The sequence below is a fragment of the Pygoscelis adeliae genome, unplaced genomic scaffold, assembly GCF_000699105.1.
Source record: "Pygoscelis adeliae isolate BGI_AS28 unplaced genomic scaffold, ASM69910v1 Scaffold10, whole genome shotgun sequence".
Lineage (NCBI taxonomy): Eukaryota > Metazoa > Chordata > Aves > Sphenisciformes > Spheniscidae > Pygoscelis > Pygoscelis adeliae.
Window position 1 is genome coordinate 10,223,631 of NW_008824053.1, and position 12,328 is coordinate 10,235,958.

Genomic DNA, 12,328 nt, shown 5'->3' on the forward strand with positions numbered 1-12,328 from the left:
GTGTGCATGGATGTGTGTGTGGAGTGGAGGGAAAGGAGGGGATGCTGTTAGATCCTTAGGCAAAGGGCAAAGTATTTCTTAGTCTTTATTCCTTATTTTATTGCCTAATACTGATTGCACTGGGCATAGAAACAATGTTAGTGTGTGTAAGCACATGTGTAATTTGAGTGTAAAACGAAATTCTTGACTTAGTTTGTGTTACCTGTCACTAAATATATGCAGGATCGGGACCTTTCTATATAAAGCAAATTACTGAAGTATGTTATAGTAGCTTGTCCAAGATGCAAGATTTAATTCCATTTTCTGGTGTCAGTTCAGTGTTCTGTAACATTTTCATTTCTTACATAATCTTGTACAGTTTTTATTAATCATTACTTTTTTTATTGTTTACATGTGACAGCTTCTTTGATAGTGTTTATTTAAATGGTATTTCAGTGAGTAGTAAAATTAGCAGTAATAGTTTTGTTAAGTTTTTTTTTCTTGTATCTACTATATTTCTTCTGGGCTTATGCAGCATAAAAAGTAGCTGTTACCAATATGCTCACATTGATAAGGAAAAAATATAAATGTTACCAATCTTAGCTTGGCATATTTTGCAGTGCTGTGATGGCAGATACCTTTCTGAACATTTTTCCTCAGGTGAAGGCACTGTTAGCTCCAAATATATTCACACATTTATGCCACTTAACCGTGTAAACTTAGTGAGGTGTTACTGGTGATTTTTTTGTGTTAAGTTAATTATATTTTGTTTACCCTTCGATAGCATGCTGTGAGGAGCACGGCAATGTAACTCACAAGCTCTTGACAGGACTGATGAATGGCCAGAGATAGAGATATTGGCAGGCTGCTCTCTAGTGCTCTGTCTAGAATTGTTTTCCTAAATAATTCAGAGGGTTGAAATTTGATGAAATCATTTCCATTTGAAGAATGAATGGAAGGGGTAAATGAAGGAAGACTCCAGTAATGGAGCAGTTGTGTTCGTACTGTTGGACAGACAAGACAGCATCCCGCATCGTCGTTCCTGTGCAAATTCTTTGCGTGAGGCTGTGATTCAGCTTTGTGCAAGCGATTGCTTCTGTAGTGACTGGCTTTCTTGCCCGGTGTGTGGCACCCTGCCATAGCCAGCTCTCTCCTCCCCTCAGCCTCCCCCCAGGGCTAAAGGCCCCGCACACTGACAGCTGTCTCCTCTGGCTCGGTGTTCCTGGAGAAGCCTGGCTCCTGTGGTGGGGCTCTGTGAATTAGTGAGAGATCACATATTTTAAGGAGGGAGTGCTTAACACGAAAGACCATCTACAAATACATGGCTGACAAACAGATGATAAGTAATACTTACAGGGGACTGAATGGCAACATGACATCAGTAGGGCAGTAACCTGTGGTTAGTTAGATGGTAGCAGGAAAGGTGCAACTGGTTTGCCACTAGATAAGACCATCTGTGGTTTTATCTTTTTTGAAGACTTCCCCTCTTGGAAAGATGCTGATACTGTACATGTTACATGTGGTAGTCTGGGAGGGTGTATACTCAGCTGCACTCATTCTTTCTTCCGGAAAGATGGTCTTTGTTGAGCCCCACATAGCATTTGACTGATGAACCTAGTGTCATGCAAATGTCGTGTGGGAACAGTGAATATTTATGATACCATAAATCTGCCATTCTTTCTTAATGGCAGGTGCCTATAAAAAACCCTTGCAGGAATGGATCTGCTCTCTGGGACTCCATTGACATACAAGCGTAACAGAAATGGCTTTCTGGTGTAGGTGTAATTATGTGCAACCACTAAGTGTCTGTATTACTGCTGTGTCCATGTTTTATGATTTGTTTTCGAGGTTGTATGGCAGCTAGAGTAGCCAAAAGTGTTAGGTTGATATTTCAGAGTAGTTCTTTTTCCTTTTCCTTTTTTTCTGCTCACATAGAGAGTATGTGCAACATAAACTTGGGTGAGCATACTTGTCTGGCATATGAGTGCGAAACTACTGAATACAACAATTGCCTTTAAAAGCGGGAGGGTGGTGGGGAACAAACCGATCCATCACCAGCTGTAATACACTGGTTTCTCACTGAAAATGAAAATGTTTTGCAATAAAAACACAGCCATATTTGATCTTGCTCATACAAATGTGCAGGCACCTTTTGCCTCAGCCCTGCTTCTCCCTCCATCCATTTTTTCATGCCTGCCTCTTAAATGTAATGCTGTTTTGTGCAAGCTGGAGCTAGAAAATGTGGAGCTTTACTGCACGCATGTATAATGTAGCACACAGCTCGGGGAAAGGAGAACTTTTTAAATTATACTTGTAGAGATTTAAAAAATGAGCAGTAAAAACTACGTGAATAAGGGATATTTATTTGGATTCCAGTTCTTAAAATGTAGCTGTTGAGATATTTGATTAGATCTTGTACTCAGTATGGCATATTGAGTATAAGATGTAATGTTGTCTAACATCTGTTGTTAATACAGCCTGTCACCTGGAAATAAATGAATAGATACTCATGGGATATCCAGAAAAAAAATGGGTGGTTAGAACCATCACTACTACTTTGAAAGGAATAGCATAGCAATTTATGAACATCATGGTTTCTCCATATAAACAAAAACAATTTTGTTTGAATTTGAATGATCAAAATTATACTTCATAATGGAAGTTCTAAGGCATACAATTAATTTTATGGGATTAAGAAAAAACCTGCCTCAGAGCGTATTGATTTAAAAGCATTTGAATGGACTCACCTTGTGGTCCAGAGAGAGGCTATGGGAAATTCAAGTTAGATTTCCAAGGAGGACACAGGAGTGCTGCGCTCCTTAGAAAGGTTGGGCTGGGTGAGGCTGGTACTTGGAGTAATCATCCCAGACTGAAACAGGTAGGAGCCCATGCATGCACGTACTGCCTTGTCCTTGCAGAGCTGGGAGGTTGGGTCTGGTTCTGCTCCCGCTGGCAACGCGACATTGTATTTGTATGAACAAGATCTGCACCGTAGAAGACTTTGAGATAATCTTTTCCCAGGGGAAAGTGAAAAGTAGTGCTCTGAGAATGCTTGGAAAAATAGTGCTCTGAGAATAGCTTGGCCCTACATACGCAATTGTATTTTTGTGATTACAAAATATGTTTGTCCCTCTAGTAGCTTCTACACACCCTTTTCAGTTCTTTTGTTCTTGTTTCTGTCTGCTTAACCCAAAGTTTTGGTAGCAGCAAGTGAGTTGCTTTTTTATATGATCATTTTTAGGGGTCCTCTCCGCTGAGGTCTGCCTCGCTAGTGCGTATTTGTGTTGTTTTCTGAACCACTCAAGTGTAAGGACCTCAAGAAGTTTATCTTCCTGTTTGTGGCATGGCACTGTGCACTGAAGGCCTTTAGTCTTGTTTTTGCTAATAATCCTCTTCTTGTTTAAATTAATTAAATATAAACATATTAAGAAAGAAGGATGCTTCTCAAAGTAGCGGTGGCCAAGTTTTGTATACTGAGTCTACTTAATTAAGCTGCTCATCTTCTATTTTTGCATGCTTCAGTTGGCATGAAGCTTTGTGTTTGCAAATGTAATTCATACATTTGCTGTGGACTTAGGTGCCCTTTTGTGAAAAATCATGATTATGGCTTCATATAAGAGTATGAATTTGATTAAAATACAAAAACCAATTTGCTTAATATACCTTAAATAGATGTAGTTGGGATTTTTTCTAAATACAGCTTTATATTGTGACTTTTTTCATCTCCACCGTAAAGCATACATGAGTTCCATAATGTAACTTGCTGGTAGCTGAGCAGGTAAGAGCTCAGCCTTGTACCTCAGCAAAGGTAAAACCTCTGCTGTGCCAGTCTGTCGAAGATAGGTGTGAGCGCACTGCTGCCAGTACAGAGCTGTGTTTGTTAGGCCCCTTGGTTTGGAGGCCCCTAGTACGAACCCTATTGTGTTTGCCAGGCACGCATCATTCATCTGAGCGCTGGCTTGTCTGGGACTTAAACTGCACTGGGTCCCAGGTGCTGGGAAGGCTCCCTCTGATTAGAGGTAGTATATTATGTATTGTATCACAGTTTGGAAGATTAATGAATAATTGTTAAACCACTAAAAGCACTTTAAAGTGCTATGTAATGCTGAGAGATAACACTGAAAGTAGAGAATAATAAGTAGAAATTCATTTCTAAAAAGCCCTTATAGATTACATATTTTAGAAGGAAATGAAAAACTAAAGCTATCATAACAGTATTGTAGTTTCTATTATGGTGGTTATACAGTTTTCAAAGTAAATACTTAAAATGCAGTTGTTGGCATTGATATGTTAATTAGTTAGAATGCTGTTCTTTCCCGTATCCTTCATGAGTTTTTGTTGTCGATGAGTGAACTTTCTTCATTATTTTATTAATATTGGAGATATCCGTAATCATGGCACTGTGGTTAATAAATACAAACTGGGAGATTAGGCAAAAGCGCTTTAAATTGTTTTGCAGATTAACAGGCACCGTTTATGTTGGAGTTCTTTTATGACTTTAATCTTGCTGTGGGCATGAAAGAGGATTAAACTATTACTAGATGGCTGGAGTTATTTGAGTTCCCCCACCTCCCTGCGAGGACCCCAAATCCAAACTGTAACTGGCAAATTACTTAAGTGCATACTTCCACCAAAAGCTTTGAGGACGTACTTTATGCTGTGATTTGCTTCTGATACATATAAATTCATTCTGAAATTAAACTTCATTATGTGCTTTGTCATGAGAGGATTACCCAGTTTGAAATTTTGAATTGCAAGTACACCTGAATTGTTATGGAGTGCCTCTAGGAAATATAGAATGTGCTATTGGCACGGTGCACTGCATAGCAGAATTTGGCTTTTCCAAGGAGTTTCCTTGTCCTTCAGTTTGAGATCGGTGGTTTTTTTTCTGAGACGAGAAGCAGGTGGGTTGTTTCAGTTTTGGATCTGAGGTTGGCCTTGGATTTCAAAGACCTGTTTTGAAATGTGGATCTTTCTTTTTTCAGATTTCAATACTGGTCTTCAACACAGACCCTAACATAAAATTAGGTATCTTGAGAAACAGGAAAGAAAACCTTTGGTATTGCAAGGGAAGAAATAGAAATGTTCATTTAAATGGAGAATGACCAAGAAGAAAACTTAGAAATTTACACCCCAAAATACATAAAATTCACCCCAATGATCTAATAACGACAGCGAGCACTGCACAGACAAGCAGCAGGCATGCTTCACTTTCCTGCGAGTGCTTGCTGACCCCCAAGACTAGTAGAGGGGAGAACCCCACAGAGGGGTGTGCACAGGATTTCCCCCCAGTGCCGTAGCTGCTGCTGTCTGCCAGGCAGCCCCAGAATCCTGGGTGATATTTTATACCACGTGTGCTGCAATAAATAGGCCAAAACTGGGTCTAGGGCACTCTGCACTGAAACTCCAGAGAGAATTAAGCAGGGATTAATTTGAAATATGATAGCTGCCACTTCAATGACAGCACTTCTAATGTTTTATTTTTGTGCAGTTACATATGGATATTTTGCACCCGTGGTACAAACACACGCCATCTGCCTCAGGCTGGGGAGAACATCCCTTGTAACAAGGATGATGTGCACATTCATTTTTAAGGTTTTGCCCACTTTCTTAAAGCCCTGTTTGGAATAAGATGCTGGAGGAGACAGAGGAATTTGCGTATCCCTTTTCCATTTGGGAATTACTACATTCCTGGCTGTATGCACTGCTTTCTCTACTGCTACCATCCAAATGTCGATTCTGAGTTTAACCCAAAGCTTTCTGTACCAATGTTTTTGTCCTTATTGAGGACACTAATGCAAAGGGAGTTCTGTTGGAAGAGGACTGTAGGGTTGGATTATAATGATATTTAACACAGTGTTTTCCATGTGAAATGTTAATACGTGATGTTTTAAATCTTATTTCTGTTCTGATGTAACATTTTAAAATGAAACCATTCTTAATCTAATTACCACTTCAGCTTTAATACTTCTTCATTATTTTTTGCATAAAACTCATTTTAATTGGAGTAACAAGTATTGCATGTTTTATGAAACACCTTCACTGAAAGTCTTGGATACTTTCCATTTGGGTCCCTACAGACCCATCCAGTTTGAAAATACACTGTTTTATCCTATCCATAATTACAGTACTTGGAGCAACTCTCTGTTAACTGTTTTTAAGTTCCACAGGATAATGAGTCTACCAGAACTAGAGAGCATACAACAGAAAACTGTTCACAGGAGGAAGCTTACTGTTGCTTAGCTACCTATCTTTTTAATTTGGAATCTCCAGCAATTCAATAATGACTAGCCCGTAAGCTGCTAAATGTATTTGTTCATGACACATTATACCATTTTCTATGTGCATTTCACCTCTATGCGTTACTGCTGTTATTGTAGGGCTAAAGAGGGCGTTTATAATGGGTTGTTTTGTGGCGTAAATCACAAAACCTGGGGTTACACAAGTAGTACTTGGTATATGAAGTTCTTAAGTGGGTACTGCAACAGTGAAGTTCAGAATAACTTGCGCCAAAAGAGCTATTGCCTCTGCTCCTCCAGATCAGTCCCAGATATGAGAAAGTTATGCATAATTTGTAAGTACTGCAACCAATCTGTAGTCTTTTAATAGTATGCATTCTCACATCAATTTAGGCATAATAAAGATACATAATTAATTGCAAATTAAAAAACTGCAGCACAACATTTTTTTGTCCATTTAGCATTTTCTCGCAAGTGAAAAAATGCCTGACTTTCACCAACATTTGCTGGAGTAAGACCCTGAACTAGGCAACATTCATAGGATAAATATTGATATTTTATTTTTTTTAGGAATCTGGGAAAAACTTTATATTCACTAATGCTTTCTGATCAGTCCTAAAATTGATATAAAGGGATTGTTTATCTAGGGATTTCTTATGGCCACAGAACTGCTATAAGCACAGAAGGAAATTCTGTCTGTTCTAAACCTTTTCCAGTATGTGGGTCTAAAAAGGAAACTTTTTCATTTGCTATTAAAGTGATTCTTTCTTACTTTAATAGTTTTTTCCCATTAGGAGAGATGTCTGTGACTCTCCCTGCCTGCCTGCACAGAATAGTCAAAGCAGCTTCTGCAGCAATACCGTTGAGGCTCACGTATGTTTATAGAAGGGCATCCCGCCTTGGCCACTGACTTCATTATGCAAGACTGCTGGCATAGCTGTGACAGCTTGGAGTGATGCCACGCTTCCTCGCTGATGTAGGCACACCGGCAGTGCTTGTGGTAGTGACGCAACTGTGCCAAGGGGAAAGAATTGTTGGGTCTGCTGTTACAGTGGTGCTGGCTGAAAGCTCTCTGCCAGCCTATGTTACAAGTACAATTTGCTGACGTGATTTATGGAAGCAGCGACGCCATCTATCATGTAGATGGGTGTGATTCACAGGTGCAAAATGCAACTTTTTGTAAAGGAGCTTCAGTGCTGTTTGCTGCTTAGCTGACGTGCCCATCTGGACAAAGACTTGTTACTGAAGTTATCTATGTTATATTTGTTGTGATTTTAGAAGGATTAACCTGTCAATTCAAAAGCTAATTACATTTTTAATTCAGTGATGAACTTTCTTGGGAATCTATGATTAAGTTAAAGAAAATACCTATTTCAGCTCTTACAGGTGTACTTTGTAGGTTTAGACGTGAATCTGTGTAATCCCGTTTTAGGTATTCATAAGGTTTTGATGTCTGTGTGCCCCTAGTGGAAAATACTGGCATATTTCAATATAATTTTGTGCTCAATTAACCTCACTATTGACTTACATATGTACAATAGAGTTGCATCTCTTTGCCCTTTTATTGTGGTTTAATATTTATGTGTAGATTTCAGTTTGTGGATCTGTAAACCTTTCTCATTAAGATAATCTATTTTTAAGATGACTAAGTATATAGCTCTTGTATGGTCTCATATGTATTTTTTTGTCATGCCTTCATGTTTTTAATCCTTCACATTTTAACGTTGCATCCCATGGCTTTAAACTGACCATACATATGTCCTTGATTTCCCAATGCGGAGCCACTGCTGCGCTGGCCTCCGTTCGCTTGCGGAATTCCATGGAGGCTTCAGTACATGGCATGACAAAATGTAAAACCATACTAATAGATCACCTTATAAATATTTATTCATATAAATTCTTTAAAGAAATTAAATTACGTGTTCTATACAAAATAGGAGAAGAGAGGCTTTTAGTGTCACTGACTGCAAATTGAAGTCATTTGTCTAGAAGGGTCAGGTGCCACTTTGCGGTAAGGAATTTGTCTGAGATCCAAGAAAGGAAAGATTGATAGTACAAAGAGATTGATGAAACAGGCACTGCAATATGCATACAAAGTTACAGGTTAATTAGGAGGATTTAAACAAGGAAGTTCTTTTGTGTGGAGAAGTGTCGTGTGCTGTTACTTTCAGAAGCGAGGTGTGCTGGCAGCCTTTTTGAACGTGCAGAGTTGATTTTCGGAGGTGTTTATATGGAGACGTGTGGTTGTGAGTATCAGCGAGGTGGCAGATTACCAACAGCACATACACTGCAGCTGATGAGTGCTTCTTAGGAAATTGAGTGGTTTGCATATATAGACACCATCTCTGCTCGTATCTTTGGTTTTGTTGTTGCTGATGTAAATGATAATGCTGGTTCTGTGATTCCTGTAGCAGAGTAAAATCATTAATATTTCAGAGTGCCAAGTTTTTCGGGTGTCTCAGGTGACATGGCTATTTGTTATACTTTTTAATTACAAGCACAGTACTTAGAGAAAAATCCTAAAGCTAAAACTATGCAGCTTAGAAAATGGCAGCTGAGCAATCAACAGACATTGTTTTCTGGTTGATAGGAAAGGTGTTTTGAAAGAACAGATGCTGCAAACTGTTCCTTATTGCATTAAAGTTCACCAGCCACCCGGTACATTTAGTGGGGAACAACAAGCTTCGGTATGCACATTCACACAGAAATTGAAACAGCACCATCTTTTGTAATAGTTACTCACGTGGCAGAAAGAGAATTTTGTATTTGACTTAAATGCAACAAAACCAAAATACTCTCTGTGCCCCTTGTGTCTTGTTCTATACAAGGACAAAATAGTGCAAATCTTTCAGCAAGGCAGGAATAAAAAGCTCAGCAAGCACTTCAGTATTTATTATTGTAATAGTAAATCATCTCTGTCTGCCGAGAAGATCTGTAAAGCATACTTGCTGAGGGCAAGAGTAGGCACAGGCATGAGGGACTGAGTTATACTTCTAAATACTGTAATGCTGATATTTTTGTTATGATATTCTTAACTAAAATTTTGCATTCATATAGCTTCACCTTATTCTTGGCCTCAGAGACAGATCTTGGGGCACATGGCAGCTCTCATCTTCTACAATCCATTTCTCACTGAATATGGAGTATCTGAAATTTTTTTTAAATATGAGGAGGAAGAGGATAAACAAGTTTTATCTTGTCTTACTGCTAAGTGTGAGATAGAAAAGGCCTTAACAAATTGCAGTGTATTGCTTTTTACTGAAGGTGGAAAAAATGGTTGAAGGGACAGGTATTTGAATTGCAGAATATATTTCTACATTAAGGAAAGGCAGTTAGACTCAATGAGGCCCCTGGGAAATGTGATTGACATTAAAAACAATCCTATTTTGTTTTATGATACTCCTGTAATAATGAATCTGAGCTTCTTACGTGGTTAGATATCTGTTTATTCACATAATTCTGAATACAAAAGGAGCTGTAGAAAACATTCTAGGTAGTGGAAAAAACCCACTGTCTTTCTCTTTCACATTTTCACTTGTAGGAACTGTTTTTCGTACTCGCAGCATTTTTCTCTCGTATTAACATGAGACCAGATAAGAGAGATTCTGTCCAAACAAATGAGTTTGAAACTGTCCCACAATGCTGATAGGCACCGTCAAAGTGGGGGCACAGTTCTAGTGGCCTTTTTGTGGTACTTAACCTCCCTGCTTGAGTGGCAGCTCACCTCCCGTCAGCCTTTCCACCACATCAAGAAGAAAGATGCTTCTACTTTATGAAGAAATACAGCTTATTGGTATTTCTCTCTACTGCAGGGAATTTTTTTTTTTTGCACTTGATAAACACAGTGCCTGTTTAATGTGAAAACTAAGTACGAATTCTTTGTTTTTCTCTTTTTGTTTGTTTTTTCTTCTTTTCAGAAACCAAAACAAAAGGACTGGCATCCTCCTGGAGGATTTATTTTAGGACTCTGGGCATTGATCATCATGGTTTTCTTCAAAACATATGGAATCAAGCACATGAAACACGTCTTCTGAGTTCGAGCAAGCAAGATGATTGCTTTGACTGCTGCTTTGGATTCATTGGTGTCATCTGAGTGCTCTGTATGTGTAGAAAAACAGTGTTGAGATCTCGCTTCTAAAGGTTCTTTTGAAGTCATCTCTTCTGCACCTTTTTCTGAGAAGAGTCTAACAAATGGTTTTAATGTTAGACTTCTTTTAATTTTGTCTTGTTTTAAACATATTTTAATGCTTTTCTGAGCAATTTTTCTTTCTGGTTAAACTTAAAAAAGAGGAGGGACCTAAACACAGTAACAATTTGAGGTTGATTGTGAATTGTAAATGGGCAAATTCTTTCCCCCGTACTTCAAAGTAATTCTTAAAGTTGTCAACCTATCACTAAAGAACTAGACATTGTGCAGAACGCTGTGTAAGATGTCATTTTATCAATAAAAACTTAAGCCACTTTGCGGACTTTGGCATGATGTATTGAAAGCTTTCTCCACAAAAATAAAAATACTCTAGAATATATGGATTATTTTTCTTCTTTCTTCTTCCCTGTTAAATACAACCTTTAGATGAGTCCTTTCACCTTAGGCAGTTTTGAGTCTAGGATTCTGTGAGTTGGTGGAAGTGAAACAAAAATATATGATCACCTCACTGAAACTACTTCAAAAAATGCCAAAAAAAGTGAAACTGTGACTTCACCATGTCCATTAGGAACCCTTCAGAGGTGTTGTATTTTCACTCCATACGATATGGAGTTGGATGCTTTCAGGATTTTCAGTGCGCTGGATTTTTGCACAGAGGAAAATTGACTCTGGCATCAGGATGAAAAATGTTATAAATTGTACTATTGTATTCTGTAGTTTCTGAGCCCTTGGAAAATGAGCTTTATCACCTAGGTTTTGTAAATTCTGTTTTGGCATATTGATTTGTTGTTCTTGGACATGTACTGATGAATGTATGCTAAACGGGTTTTGTCTGTATAACATACTGATATTAGTGAAGAGAAGAGCATATTTGTGCATGTATAGAAACAAGTCTGTCAGCAAGGAGAAGCTTTTGCAGTATGCTTTTGGAACCTGTTCTCCAGCTTAATCGTAATAAAGCTTACACGATGCATACATGGTGTAAATGCTAGATACGTTATCTCTGAAAGTTACTAGTAATCATTTGTAATCATACATAATATCAGAGCCAATGTCTTTTTCTTAGAATGTGGTATTGACTATTTCCATATTGCACAGAACATAACAAATTTGGGTGCTTAAACATTTTTGTTGTCCTCTTTTCTTCTCTTTCACATTGATTGTGGCATCATAGCCTCGGGTTAGGGGTAGCGAACTTTTCAGAGAGCTGTGTGTATAGACTGACTGGGAGGGCTACAGAGAAGGCAGCCACTGAGGCTTCCAGCTGTTTCTAAGGGCTGATGCCAGAGAACAATAAAAACAGCAGTGTAGTACATCTCTTGAGTATTAAATACTTTTTTTTTTCTTCTAGGCTTGGAGAGGATAAAGGTACAAAATGATCCGTAATCAGGAGGTAAACACTTGCCTGCTACACCTCTACCTCCCTATAAAGTTATGGTACTGAGAACTTTCTGTTGTGCTTTTTGGTGAAAAAAAAATTTTCAGTAGCATGTGCTAAGCACCAGGAATAGGAATTACTCTGTATTTAAAATGAAAGCATTCCTACGCCACTGTCCTTAGTTCCGTAAACTGATATTCTGTGATAAATAATACTAGAGATTTCTTCTCCATTTGCTGATGAGATGTTTTTGTGTAACTACTGCACAGGTATCCCCTGCCACCAACAATGCAACTTAATGTGAAAGATGAAAGCTCTGCTGGCTGAAAGTGCCTCCCTCAGAGAGGGAGGAGTTGAACGGGTGTGAGTGCTGGATCTCTGGATCTCTTCACAGTGTGTTGGGTTTTGGGGTTGTTTCTTTGGATGAGCACCCTTCGTAAGCAATGACTTCGTATCCAAAATCTGATACCACAGTGACTTTGCTTAAGATGAGAAAACTTTTTTTTTTCCCCCTTCAGCTATTTCTAATGCGACAATCAACTAAGATCTCTTGTAGACAGACTGTAAAGAAATGCAGAGAGACAC

The 12,328-nt window shown here is 38.5% G+C and overlaps 1 protein-coding gene across 1 annotated transcript in view; it reads left to right on the plus strand.

The window, feature by feature from the left end:
- The window catches only part of PIGK (phosphatidylinositol glycan anchor biosynthesis, class K), a 70,283-nt gene extending 59,540 nt beyond the window's left edge, over positions 1-10,743 (plus strand). Inside the window, exon 10 of the mRNA XM_009333845.1 lies at positions 10,136-10,743. Within this exon, the coding sequence (XP_009332120.1) occupies positions 10,136-10,252 (117 nt within the window). The 3' untranslated portion in view covers positions 10,253-10,743. The remainder of the gene's footprint in view (positions 1-10,135) is intronic.
- Positions 10,744-12,328: the final 1,585 nt, after the last annotated feature.